The sequence below is a fragment of the Vombatus ursinus genome, unplaced genomic scaffold, assembly GCF_900497805.2.
Source record: "Vombatus ursinus unplaced genomic scaffold, bare-nosed wombat genome assembly UNPS02014841.1, whole genome shotgun sequence".
Taxonomy (NCBI): domain Eukaryota; kingdom Metazoa; phylum Chordata; class Mammalia; order Diprotodontia; family Vombatidae; genus Vombatus; species Vombatus ursinus.
In genome coordinates this window covers 11,605,835-11,621,001 of record NW_020954619.1, presented here as the reverse complement: position 1 = coordinate 11,621,001, position 15,167 = coordinate 11,605,835, and the positions used below count along the sequence as shown (strand labels likewise).

The window sequence follows — 15,167 nt, the reverse complement described above, 5'->3', positions numbered from 1 at the left end:
GGAATTTCCCTTCCCCTGAGCAGAAGGAAGGGAAAGGAAACTTAGGGAAAATGTCATATAATCTGGGTTCATAAATAGACATCTTTGCAAATGAGGAGGAAGAGGAAAGGGGAGTGGCTGACACTTGAATCTCACTCTCATTTGAACTGGTTGAAAGAGTGTATATTAAAAAAAATATTTATTAGAGTCTATCATCTTCCTCTAGATATAAGACTTCCAAGCCAGGCCCACTAAAAGTTAAAAAAAATTCCAAAAACTTTTTTGGGGGTAAAAATTTTATAATCTGAAGAAGATACCCAGATCTTACATGCACCTGAATTTTTTCTTACAAGTTGTAGCATAACCTTAAATTAAGAAGTGAATTATCAGCAGTAAAAATTATCCTTTTTCAACTTCAATACTATAGTCTGAATATTTTCTAAACAATGACAAACTTTTTTTGATAACTATGATTATGAGCTTTTTAAAAAAATTATCTATTTACTATTCTTCCAACTTCAAGAAGCTTATAGCTAACTATAGAAGAATTGATAACATCTTTATCTGTCAAGTTTCTCTGAAGGTCTCCACTTGTTTTTTGAAGATTTATTAAGCTATTTTACATTGAGTTTTTTAATTTTTATCAATTTTTCCATTTTTGATCATACTTTCAATGCCTTAGCACAGTACCTGGTACATAATAAGGGCTTAATAAATGCTTGCTGACTGACTCCCTGACTTTTCTTTGTGTTTCAATGCAACTCATCCTCTTTCGTTGAAGACTTTGAATAATCCTTGAAGTGCCTGATTTCCTCACATGAATAGCTGTTGAAATATCTCTAACAGTTACTGAAGTGTACTCATTAAGAGCTATAACCTTTACATGTTTCTTTAAAGTAGCATACATTCATAAAACACAAAGAATTAAAAACAGAACAAAAGAGATCAATGAAATGTGTGCATAGTAATTATACAAAGAAATAATCTGGCAAATATCAATAACAAGATATTTTATATATATGTGGCTCAGCAGTATGTATATTCTACCAATACAGATCCCAAATCATCCCAGTCTATAAGCCAATGTGCTTGACTTTAAAAAAAATGGTAAAATTCTAGAATTTATCATTAAAGTAATGGTTAATGAATATCTAAAAATAAAAACAATGATTTTTAAGACAATATAATTTCATCAAGTCATATAGTAATAACGATCTTATTATGATAATAATATTTATATAGCACTTTAAGATATTCAAAGTACTTCATATATGTTATCTCATTTGATCCTGACAACCCTGTGAGTAAAATGCTATTGTTATCCCCGTTTTATAGATGAATAAAAAGGCTGAGAGATGTTATATGATTAGTCTAGGATAAAACATAAGTGGGTGAGGTGGGGTTTGAACTCAGATCTTTCTAACTCCCAGTCCAGTTGTCTATCCACTATATCATCTAGCTGTTTAAAAGGAATATTGTATGTTTTTATCTATTTAATATCTATTTATAATATATTTAAACTACTGGTTTACTTAACTGTTTTCTTCTGTTATAAGAGACAATTACTAATAGTCAAGGGGAGAAGAATATCAGATAATGAATGTGGCATAAAGAACAAATAGGCATTAATAAAGTCTAAAAGAAAAATACGAGGTTGTTTCAAACTAATATATAGTTTACCTAAATTTAAGCTAAATATTTCAAAAAGCATCTCAAGCTATGATGATGGTAAAGAGAGAGCTAGGGGTTAGGCAATAGTGAAGTTGGGTGAATTTGCAACTGGTTGAATGTCAAAACACATATGAATCCCTGGGGCACCCCATTAGACTTCTTCCCATTGACACAGAATTATTAAAGACTGATTCAGTGTTTTGGAAAGGAGTTCTCCAGTGGAGTTTCCAGGAGACGTGTACTTGATTAATCTTGTGATGTTTAACACTTTTCTGATGACTTGGATAAATGAATAATATAATCCTTACCAAATTTGTAGATGGCACAAAACTAGAAGGGACATTAAACATACTAAACAGCAAATTCAAGGTTTAAGATCTTTAAGATAGGCTTGATGTTAGGCAAAACTGGAAAAAAAAATTAGTAGAGATAAATATAAAACCTTACACTCAATTTCACAAGTACAAGATATAAAGCAGTTCAGAAAGTCTAGAGACTTTAGAAAACTGAAATATCAATGAGTCAGCAGAATGAAATGGCAACCATAAAAGGCAATGCAAATTTGTAGTATGTTTAAAAAGTCACAGTGTTCAGAAATTAAGGTGGTAATAAATACCACTGTACTCTGTCCTCATCACAACACATCTAGATAATTGTTCTGTTCTAGACACAACATTTGAAGAAGAATATTGATAAGTATATGATGATGGGTTCCTATAAATGGGAATGCTCAACTAGTAGAAGACTTAGATGGAAGATGGTTACTATATTACTACACTATGATATGTGAAGGGCTATCATTTGAAAGAAAGACAAGGCTTGTTCTTCTAGGCACTATAAGGAAGAGCACTGGATAGAAATATGAGTTCAGGATAGAGCAAATTTAGGGTCAGTGGAAGGAAAACCTTAGCAACTACCAGAGCTGTCCAATTGTAAATAACTGTTTCAGGAGGGAGCAAGTTCATCCTTATCAGACGTCTGCAAGCAAAGAAAGGGAGGAGGATCATTAAGCAGGTATGTTATAGAGGGAATTTTTTTTTCAGGTACAAATTGAACTCAAGCCACCAGAATTCCTTCCAACTCTGACCTCTGTGACCCACATTGACAAAGAGATTAATTTTTATATTAGTAAATTAAACAGTACATTTTCCCTTGGCTTGTCCAACTGAAACTTTTAAATTCTCTCTACCCTGTTAGACGGTACTACTTTTTCAAGGAGGTTCCCATGTAGGTTAAGCATTTAGTGAGGCTTACTTACATAGAGATCATTTCCTCCTGCCCAAAAAACTAAACACTCATCTTCCAATAGCATTGACTCTTAATTTACAACAAAACCAGAAATAGACAACAGCCATAATCTTTGAGTATCCAAATGCTCTCATACTTATTTTTAAACTACTTGAAATAGACTTTAACCAAATTTTAAAAAAAATACTTAAGATACTCCTCCCAAGACTCTCAGAATTTCAAGGTGACTAAAATGGAATCAAAACAATCACTTAAAGGTATATTTTGAAATAAAAAACTGTAACATTTAGATTTTTTTATATACATCTTCTCTATTATTCTTTCAACTGACAACCTAAGCAACACTTTTCCAAGGTTACATAAGCATACATACTCACATTCCTTAACTTCCTCAAAGGCTTTACTCACTTGTAGTCATAACACTTGGAGAACATGAGGGTATTCCATGATCCACTGCCCATCTATAGGCTCCTTCTCCAACTAAAAAGCTAAAAAGTCAAAAGAATACTTGATCAATCCAGTGTCAGCATTCTTAACAAAGGACAGTACTAAAAACTTACATTGGGGAATCCTGAGAAAGCTGATACATTTAAAATATACCCAGGAAAACACAGATTTATTTTAAAACAGTATAAAATATGCCTAGGCATTTTTAATACTAATGACTTAAGAATAGGGAAAATCTGTTAAAAAAAAAAAAAGAGTTATCCTTTAGGAGTCTAGATTTGACTTAGTGTTTACGTAGATTATGGAAGAAACTATGCAACATATCTTGCAGGTTGTAAAAATTCAGAACCTTGTGAAAATTTAGCAAAATATTACTTGGTAGCAAGAATTATACATCAGATGATCATATTATTCATGAACTGAATGACAACAAATACCACACACACACACACACACACCTCAAAATAAACTGTAGACTTCAACCTTTAAATTGTACTAGAATTGGAGCCATTATCATAGACTAATTACTCCAAATCACTCTTTTATTCGATCCATAAAAAGTTCAGAATGGATGCTTTCAGTTAAGATGGCTGTCTAAATGGAGAAAGGTCACCCAGATTCCACAAAACTACTCTAGCAAAAACCAGGACTTCAGACCAGACAGAACAATTATTAGGAAATTCAATAAGAAACTATAGTTAGTACATTACTCCCTTTGACTCCAGAACTGTACACACACACAAAAAAGCAGATGGAAACATAAGGCCCATAGGAAAGAGGGCCACCAGCAAAGCCGGCACCAGGACAACTAAACCAGTTTGCAGCTTCCAGTTGCTTCAGAGAGACTTGCAATTCTCTATGTCTAGGGGCAACAAGAGCCAAAGGGCCACAAGAAGGACCCAATGAAGTGAGAAAGTCTTAAGGTAGTCAGAAAATCACAGGGAGGGGTCCTTGGAAATTCTAGAAAGTGGCAATAATCCCAGCAGCTCAGAAATTCTCACACTAGGAGAGCCCAAGCTTAGGGGCACCAAAGGTCCCTAGCATTACATAATGAGAAAACAGAGAAGATTCTGAAGGTTCTCTGAATCTCAAAATTCCTGAGCAACTTAACATCTAGAGGTAGGGATTATCCTAGATACAGAGGGTAATATAAGGGACGACCAACCACTTCAGCCTAAGGTACATCAAGTGGACGTAATTCGGACCTGGCCACAAAGTTCTGATTAAGGAATTAAAGCTGGTGACATGAATAAATAAATTAAAAAAACAATCTATAATAAAAAATATTTCAGGTCAGGAAAATCCCAAAAAGAAGAACAAGCAACTACAAGCAAAGGCTTAAAATAGATTTTCCACTAGAAATACATGAATACCTAGAAAAAATGAAGAGATAAAAAATGAAATAAAAGCTTTAGAAAAAAGAACTGTTAGAATAAGCTGCTTAAAATGTAAAATGATAAACCTTACTCAAGTAATAGAATCCTTTAAAACTACAATAAAAGAGACAAAAATCAATTATTCCATATCCCAGGAACGTCACTGCCAAAACTGTAAGTATCTAGAAAGAAGCAATCCAAGGAACCAAGGAACCAGTCAGGATCTTGCAAGACCTGGCAGCTTCTACTATAGACAAGAGGAGACCATGGAATACAATATTTCAACTTACCCTGCCAAACTGAGTTTAATCCTCCAGGAGGAAAAATGAATCATTAATGGAATAGGACTTTAACACATTTTGAATGAAAAGATTTGAGTTAACTAGGAATTTTGAAATTCAAACATAAGAGTCAAGAAAAAGAAATTTATTTGAGCAATTAGAATGTTATTTATGGTCAAGTAGTGAACACATTCTAAAAAGGTAAGAAGGAACAAAAATCCTTTCAAAACTTTATTGTTTTCAAAGGGTAGTAAGGGAGTTAAATAAGAAAAACAGGGGACCTAGAGGGCACTGGTTCTGTCCTGAGGTTTTGAAGAGGAGAATAGAGATGGTAAAAAAAGAAATACACTAGTATAGAAAGCAGGAAGAATAGAATGAAACTCAATATTTTTTCCCACATTGGAGTACATGAGAAGAGTATAGTGGTGGAAAGAGAGGAAGGAACAGACATCAGATGAATCCCATCGTTATCTAAAATGGACACAGGAATAATGAACACATGTAAATTCACAGTTTGGTGTAGAAATACCTTAATAACCAGAGAAATAAGCAAGGATAATGGAGAGTAAGGTTAAAATGGTAGATAACCCCAGTGATGGTGGGGGGGAGTGATAGGAGTGGAATAGGCATGAGCAAAAACAGCTGATCCTGAAAGAGAGATAGAAAAGGGGAGGAAAAAAAAACAAAGAACAAAAATCTAAGGGAGTACCCATCAATTAGGAAAGGGCTGAGATGAATGCAATGAAATACTATTGTACTATAAGAAATGATAAGAGACTATCTCAGAGAATGCTAGGTAATAGGTTCTGATATAGAATAAACTGAACAGAATCAAAAGACTCTCTTATACATGGAATGACAACACAGTAAATAAAGATGACACTGAAAGACTTAAGAATTCTGATCAATGCAATGGACAAGTATAACTTGAAAGGATTTATGATGAAGCATGCTATCTGCCTCTTAGCACAGAGGTGATGACCTCAAAATGCACACAGATATATAGTTTCAGATATGGCCTCTGTATGGGTTGATTTTGCTTGAATATGCTTACTTGTTACAAGGTTTTAGGTTTTTTTTCTCAATTTTTGGAAGGCTGGGAAAGTGAAGGTGGGGAGGGGAGTAATTATCTGTGCTGAAGTCAAGAGGGACTCCAAACGACTTACAGACATCTTGAAATAGGTGTCTAGTAAACATTTTAAACTCTACATGTCCAAAACTGAATTCGTTATCTTTTCTCCTCAACCCTTTCACAAACTCCCAAACTTCCTTATTAATGTTGAGGGCACCGCTATCCTCCCATTCCCCCAAACTCGCAATTTAAATGTCATCCTCAGTTCCTTACTATCTCATACTCTCTATATTCAACCTGTTACCAAGGTCTACCAATTTTACTTTTATGCTGTCTCTCAAATAGGCCCCCTTCTTTCCTCTGATACTGCCACTACCATCTCCTCACACCAGGACCTTCTAGAGAAAGTCTTTCTCCCACATGTACAAAAATATTTATAGCAGTTCCTTTTATGGTGGCAAAGAATTGGAAATTGAGAGAATGCCCATCAATTAGGGAATGGCTGAACAAGTCGTGGTATACGAATGTAATGGAATACTATTGTGCTATAAGAAATGATAAAACAGGCTGACTTCAGAAAACCTGGAAAGACTTGTATGGTCTGATGCTGAGTGAGGTGAGCAGAACCAGAAGAACGTTGTACATAGTAACAGCCACATTGTGCGATGACTAATATTGATAGACTTAACCCTTCTCATAAATACAAGGATCTAAGACATCTCCAAAGGCCTCATGATGGAAAATGCTATCTACACCCAAAGAAAGAACTATGGAGTTTGAATGCAGATCGAAGCATACTATTTGCTATTTTTTTTTTCTTCTGTTGTATTGTGTTTCCTCTTTCTTGTGGTTCTTCCCATTGGTTCTAATTCTTACTTACAACATCACTAATGTGAAAATGTTTAATAGGAATATACAAGTATAGCCTTTATCAGATTGCATACCAGACTGGGGAGAGAGGTGGAAAGAGAGGGGCAGAAAAATTCAAAAGTTAAAAGCTTATGGAAGTGATTGTTGATAACTCAAAATAAATTAATTTTAAAAAATTAAATTTTTTTTAAAAAGTCTCTCAATCCCTCTTAATTCTAATACTTTTCCTTGTGTTTATTTTCTACTTATCCTATATATAGCTTGTTTGTATATATTTGTTTGAATGTTGTATCCCCCATTAGATTGTGAGTTCTTGGGGTTTAGCTAAGACAGGAGAGTACAGGCAGCAACCAAGATGAACTCTCCCAACATTCCCCTCCAAACAACTTTAAAGTAACTCCTCAAACCAAATTTTGGACTGGCAGAGCCAATAAAAGATCAGAGAGATGTTTTTCCAGACCAAGACAATTAAGGAGGTTGTTAGGAGAGGTTTCTGACACCATGGTGGAGACCAGCCCTGAGATCAGCTAGAACACCAATGGTGGGCCTTGGAAGTGGCTCCAGTAACAGCAGCAACAGCTTTGAAAGCTCTCAGCCTAAAGAAGATAAGAGGGTTAAATAACTGGTCAGAAAGAGATTACATGGAACCTTTTGCTGACACTGAACTCAACAGGAACTGATTTGTAACTCTAGTGCCCATTAGCAGTTCTAGGTCACAGACCAAGACATAAACTCAGAATGAGACAACAATGGGAAAACAGCTTACAAGAAAAGCCTCAAAGAAAAATGCTAATTGAACCCAAGCCTAACAAGATTTCCTGGAAGTTAAAGCAATAAGAGTGGTAGAAAAAAACTGGGAAAAGAAAGGAGAATGATACAAAAAATTATGAAAAGAGAATTAACAGCTTGGTAAAAGAGGCACAAAAAATAGTGAAGGAAAAAATACCTTAAAAAAACAGAATTGGTCTAAGAGTAAAAAAGGTACAAAAATTCACTGAAGAAGAGAACTCCTTAAAAAGTAGAAGTGGCCAAATTAGAAAAGGAAGTACAAAAGCTCACTGAAGAAAACAATTCATTAAAAATTGGAATTGGACAAGTGAAAGCTAATGAATTCATGAGATATAGAGACACAATAAAACAAAGTCAAAAGAATGAAAAAAATAGAAGAAAACGTGAAATACCTCATTGGAAAAATAATTGACCTGGAAAACAGATTGTGTAGAAATAATTTAAGAATTATTAGATCAATGAAATAGAGTAGACATATAATTTACAATAGCATATAAACATAATAATCTTCCATTTGATAAGTGTAAAGACTTAAGATTTTGGGATAAGAATTCAATATTTGGTAAAAAAAAAAATTACTGGGAAAACTGGAAAGGAGCATGGGAAAAACTGGTCATAGATCAACATCTTAAAATATTTGCCAAGATAAGGTCAAAATAGATACATGACCTCAATATAAAGAGAGATTTTACAAGAAAATTAGAAAAATATGGAACATATTACTTATCAGACTTATGGATAGATGAACAATTTAAGAATAAATAAGAGTCAGAGAGCAAAGGTAGGTGTAAAATAGATAATTTCAATTACATTAAATTAAAAAGGTTTTGTATAAATGAAACAAATGTAGCCAAGATCAGAAAGAAAGCAGAAAACTGGGGGAGAGGGGGACTTAGGGGAGATTTCTATAAAGAGTTTATCAGATAAAGGTCTGATATCTAAAATACATAAAGAACTATATATTCTATAAGAATGAGTCATGCCTCAATTAATAAAATGGTCAAAGGATACGAACTGGCAGTTTTTCAATGAAGAAATCAAAATAATTTATGGTCATATGAAAAATACTCTAAATCATTATTGATTGGAGAAATGCAAATTAAAACAACCTTGAAATATCATTTTATACCCCCAGATTGGCTAAAATGATAGGAGAAAGTGACAAAAGTTGGAGGGGATGCAGAAAAATTGGGAAACTAATTTATTGTTGATGGAATTGTGAACTGATCCAACCATTTTGAAGAGCAATCTGTAATTAAACTATCTATACCCTTTGACCCAGAAATATCGCAACTTGGTCTATTTCCAAAGATAGAGAAAAAGGAAAAGAACCCATATGTTCAAAAATGTTTATAGCAGTTTTCTCTGTGGTAGCAAAGAACTGGAAATTGCAGGGATACCCATCAATTGGGTAATGGCTAAACAAGTTGTGATATGTGATTATAAAGAAATACTACTGTGCTATAAGAAATGATAAGCTCAATGATTTTAGAAAAACATGGAAAGATTTGTATAAAATAATGAATAGAGAAATGAGCAGAACCAAGAGAACATTGTATATGGTTAACAGCAATATTGTTTTAGGAATAACTTTGTGCAAATAAGTTATTTTGACTATTATAAATACCCAAATTAACTACAAAGACTATGAAGAAAGACACTATCTGCATCCAGAGAAAGAAGTGATAAATGGAAATGTGTACAGAATAATTTTATATATATATATATATACACCTATTTATGCCTAATGGTAGCCATCTCTAGGATGACAGTGGAGGAAGGAAAGAAAAAAAATTTAAATGATAATTTTATGAAATATTTGAATGGAATAGCAAGTTGTGCATAGTATATTTGCAGTTTCGTGTGATATCATCTTTTTTATTGTACTACATCATAGAAATGCTTGTTTAATTCCATAAATTAAAAATAAAATTTAAAAAATGTTAACTAAAAGCCATGATAAAAAAAATGTCCTTGACATCATGTTTTAAGAAAGTATTACAGAAAACTACCTTGATATCTTAGATTCAGGGGATAAAATAGAAAATTGAAAGAATCCAATAATCAAATCCTGAAAGAACTCCCAAATGAAAATTCCCAGGAATATTACAGACAAATTCCACAGCTCCCAGGTCAAGGGGAAAATATTACAAGCAGCCAGAAAGAAGCAAATCAAACATCCATGGGCAGGATGACACAAGGTTTAGCAGCTTCCACATTAAAGGATCAGAGGGCTTGGAGTGATATTATCAAAGGCAAAGGAGCTAGGAAGACAAACAAGAATAACCTACCCTAACCTATATCCTGAGCATAATCCTTCAGGGGAAAAAATGGACATGTTATGAAATAAAGGACTTTCAAGCATTCCTGATGAAAATACCAGAGTTAAATAGAAAATGTGACATTCAAACATAAGACTTAAGAGAATCATCAAAAAAGGTAAACATGAATGAGAAATCATAAAGACTCAATAAAGTTAAACTGTTCACATTCCTATATGGGAAGATGATGCATGTAACTCCTAGGAATTTTGTCATTATTAGGGCAGTTAGAATGCATCTGCGCAGACAGAGGGTAAGAGTGTGAGTCAATTATGTTGGGATGAGTTCCAAAAAAAAAAAATGAAGGAGTAAGAAAGAGGGATGCACTGGAAGAACATAGAGGAAGAGGTTGAATGGGGAAATTTCTCTTACATAAAAGAGGCATACAAGGAAGAGCTTTAATAGTGGAAGGGAAATGGGGGGGCAAAGCTTGAACCTCACTCTCATTGAAATTGGTTCAAAGAGGGAAGAATATACACACATACAAACACATACATACACACACACACACACACACACACACACACACTCGGTTGGGTATAGAAATCCATCTTACCTAATAGGAAAATGGGAGGGGAAGGGGAAAAGAGGAAAGGGAGAAGGATATAATAAAAGGCAGGGTGGATTATGAGGCAGTGGTCAGAAGCAAAACATATTTTTGAGGAGGGATAGGATAAAATGAAAGAAAGACAAACAGAAGAAAATAGGATAGAGGGAAACACAGTAAATTACAACTGTGAATGTGAATGGGATGAGCTCACCCATAAAATATGAGAGAAATGGTTATTTCTCTCATATTAATAATCAATTATTGAATTAGGACCAAGATTTTTCTGCTTTTCTACTTCCTCATTCAGAAACCAGCCCCTGTAGATTAATCAGGCAGCCTTTGAAGTTGAGGGGTAATGATGAGAGGGAAAACTCAGATCTGTTCAAAAGGTAAAGGAATTTTAGTTGGAGTGGGGAACCTGTGGCCTTCTAGGTTCTTGGGTGCGTCCTTTTGACTGAGTTCAAGTTTTACAGAACAAATGCTTTTATTAAGTGGGTCTGTTCTGTGAAGTTTGGATTCAGTCAAAGGGTCATACTTGAGAACCTAGAGGGCCACATGTAGTCTCCAGGCTGCAGGTTCTCCATCCCTGGGTGAATTGAAGAATTCTGGTCCATTGTGTTTTACTTAAATCTGGGGGGGAAGTGGATTCTCCCTTTTGTCTAGATTACCCTAGAAAGAGTGATATGGGTATAGCTAAGTCTCTTGGACCAAGACTGGGTGATCAGAGTCCTGTCTCCCAGACCCTCATTAGAATGAGCCCACCTCTCATTATAATATTCATTCTCTCATTACTTGTTAACCAATCAGAGTTGATTGCCACCATCAGGAACACCCACTCTTCCAAAAGCATATAAGTGTTGAGTGAGTTCCATGTGGGGTCTTTGGCATTCGAGAGTGCCACTGACCCCTTTTATTAATTATTGCTAGCATGATTAATAAAATGATTCATTACCCAGAAACTACGTCTCTCAAACTTTTTATGCATCACAAACAGAAGTGGAAAGCAGAATGGATTAGAAACCAGAACTCAACAATATGTTGTTTACAAGAGAAATACTTGAAAAAGAAAGACACAGAAAGAGTTAAAATAAATAGCTGGAGCAGAATCTATTATGCTTCAATTGAAGTAAAAAAAGCAGGGGTAGCAATCATGATCTCAGACAAAGGAAAAATAAACCTAATTAAAAGAGATAACGACGGAAAGTACATTTTGCTAAAAGGTGCCACAGACAAAGAAAATGACACCATCAAAAAAATTTACAGCACATTTCTCTGATAAAAACTTCATATCTCAAATATCTAGGGAACTGAGAAAAATTTATTTTAAAAAAAAAGCCATTCCCCAACCGACAAATGGTCAAAGGAGGGGCAGCTAGGTGGTGCAGTTACCAGCCCTGGAGTCAGGAGGACCTGAGTTCAAATACGGCCTCAGAACCTTAACACTTACTAGCTGTGTGACCCTGGGCAAGTCACTTAACCCCATGGCCTAGCCCCCTCCAAAAAAAAAAATTGGTCAAAGGATATAAATAGTCAGTTTTCAGAAGAAATCAAAGCTATTTCCAGTTATGTGAAAAAAATGCTCTAAATTACTATTAATTAGAGAAATGCAAATTAAAACACCTCGTACCTATTAGAAATAACAAATTCTGGAGAGGATGAAGGAGGCATACTAATAAACTTGTTAGTGGAATAATGAATTGGTCTAACTATTTTGGAGAACAATTTGGAACTGTACCCAAAAGGCTATCAAACTGTACATACCCTTTGATCTAGCAATACCACTACTAGGTCTATACCCCCAAAGAGATCAAAGAAAAAGGAAAAGGACCTAGATGTACATAAAATATTTATAGTAGCTCTTTTTGTAGTGGCAAAGAATTAGATTTTGAGGGGAAGCTCATAAATTGGGGAATGGTTGAATAGGTTGTGGCATATGATTGCGATGGAGTACTTTTATAGTATAAGAAATGACAAAGGGAGAAGTTTCAGAAAAAAACATGGCAAGACCTATATGAACTGATGCAAAGTGAAATGAGAAGAAATGAAAGATCATTGTGCATAGCACAATATGTAACACTGTAATGACTCACGGCAATGTTATAATGATGATCAACTGTGAAAGACTTGGCTACTCTGATCAATACAATAATCCAAGACAATTTCAAAAGACTCATGATGAAAAATGCTATCCAACTCCAGTGAGAGAACTAATGAACTCTGAGTACAAACTGAAGTACAATTTTCTCACTCTCTATTTTTTGTTTGTTTTTTTTGAGCTATGCCTAATTTGGTAATTTGTTTTGCATGATTTCACATGTATAATTGATATCATTTAGCTTGCCTATTCAGTGGGCAGGAGGGAGGGAGAGAATTTGGAACTCAAAATTTAAAAATAATGTTAAACAAAAATACTTATTTTTCAACAAAGAAAATTCCAGATACAAATTAATTGCCAAAATATTGCAAAATAAACATCTTACTAGGGAAAAAAAAAAAGATTGTGAGTTCCTCAAGGGTAGGGACTGTTTTTTGCCTTCCTTTTTAACTCAGAGATAAGCATAGTGCTTGGTACATAAGTACTTAATAAATGCTTACTGATTGATTGATTGACTGAACAAAATAGTACTAAAGGAGGTCTAGGTGACAATAAGTTCCTGTTACTGCATATGTTGATAAATTTGCTTTTCTTTGAAAATACTTTATTTTTTATCATCTTTATACCATATTCCAAGATCTTAAAGAGTTTTTCAGTATGAGAGCCTTTTCCTGAGTTTTTCTTAGTTTGACTTTTGTTAACAACTAATAAGTTAATTAAAATTATTTTTTTAAAAAAGGAATTATTTTGGTTTTGTTGATTTTGCATCATATTGAACAATACACCAGACATTTTCTACTAAACAATGAAATACAACAATTTTAAAGTATGCTGCAGATGTCATGGAATGCAGCTTTATTATTAACAGTCCATTTTAACATGAAATGACACTATACTTACTGTACCTCAGTTTTCAAATGTTTTATATTTTTTACTACATTTTCTCATAAAACATCTGAACAGAACTCACTGAGACATTCAAGGCTCCATACAAAATAAGTGTCTATTAAGTAACAATCCACTCCACAAAGTCTTACTCTCATGCCTATGAAGAGTGCTATGATAACTGTAGCTCCCGCAGTTTCTACCACAGCAGAAAGACTTTAAGTATAGTTACAGGAAAAGACCAACTAGCCTTGCTAAGTACAGAGACATGCAACTCCAACAGAAGGCCTTTTAGTTGTGAACTCCCTTGTGACAATCCATTAAAAAAAAAAACCAGGATAGTGTGGTTGTTGGGGAACAGGGCAAAAGGTGCTAAGAGTCACATGAGCTTTTGATCATCTACAAACATCAACAATTATTAATAGTCTAAGAGTGAGACCTTTGTGCAGTGACCAACAAGTGGAAAAATAATCAACCTTTAACATCTCACTGTAAATGAAATTAGAAGAGAGAAGGAAGTTACAGCTAAATGGAATGGCTCACAAATCCTCCTTGGGAATGAATATTAAGGAGTTGTTGCAGCTCATTTTATCATGAATATAAAGACAAAAAGAAACTTCATTGCATCAGACATTTGGTCACCTCTTACTGCAGTGCTCATAAATATTTGTAAAATGAGTACCATGAAAATAATTGCAGCTTATAAACCAACATCTGTTGAGCATGAAGTAGAAAAAGTAGATCAGCACACACTCTGATAACTGGTAACTTCATTGCAAAGGTGGGACTAGTTAAGAACGGAGAGAAATATGATGGAAAAGCATGGATAGGAGTAAGGGGCCAAAGACTCATAAGCCATATAGAAACCTCAGTCCTACATGTAATAAGTACTTTCTTCAAGAAAAGAATCAGTAGGCACTGGATAAAATGATCAAAGAGTAACATATCACACACACACATATACAGTCAAACCACCAACTTATTAGAGCAAAGATCAAAATTTCAGTAAAAAACCTAGGAAAAAAATAAGAAAATAATATGGTCTACAATGCACACAATGTCATCCTGACCTATGTAAATGAATTATCCATGATTCTTAAAGTGATATGGTTGGAAGGACACAGAATACAATAAGTTCATGTGGAAGTTTAACTGATGTCAATCAATTACCAAAAGGAGACCAAAAGAACCTAAAACGCACCTTAGTCAGCAAAGACTTGATGTACATGCCAAACAAATAAATAAGATAACAAAGAGCAAATCCATTTAGAATATAAAGTCATTTGTAAAATCTTACAGAGAATAATAATGGAAAATCAGAATATCTTCTCAGTTCAAAGAAATCTTGGTAAGAATTCAAACTAGGAATAAAGCTCTTGTATGCATTAGGGATGAAAATTGGAAGAAGACAAACAGAATAAAAATGGGAAAGACTTACAAAGATTTTTATAACAAACTCTTTTCATGATCAAGGACAGCAGAGAAGTAGGGATGGCACCAAAGAGGAGAAAGACAGACAGAAACAGCTGGATTAGACCAAGTTTACACAGAGATTCATGGTGGAGGCAACATAAATGTGACAA

General features: G+C 34.3%; 1 protein-coding gene across 3 annotated transcripts in view; it reads right to left on the bottom strand.

The window, feature by feature from the left end:
* The window catches only part of TASP1 (taspase 1), a 274,462-nt gene that overhangs the window by 210,409 nt on the left and 48,886 nt on the right, over positions 1 to 15,167 (bottom strand). For all 3 annotated transcript variants that reach the window (XM_027840257.1, XM_027840258.1, XM_027840259.1), the window contains exon 7: positions 3,307 to 3,386. In XM_027840257.1, coding sequence (XP_027696058.1) covers positions 3,307 to 3,386 — 80 coding nt within the window. The remainder of the gene's footprint in view (positions 1 to 3,306; positions 3,387 to 15,167) is intronic.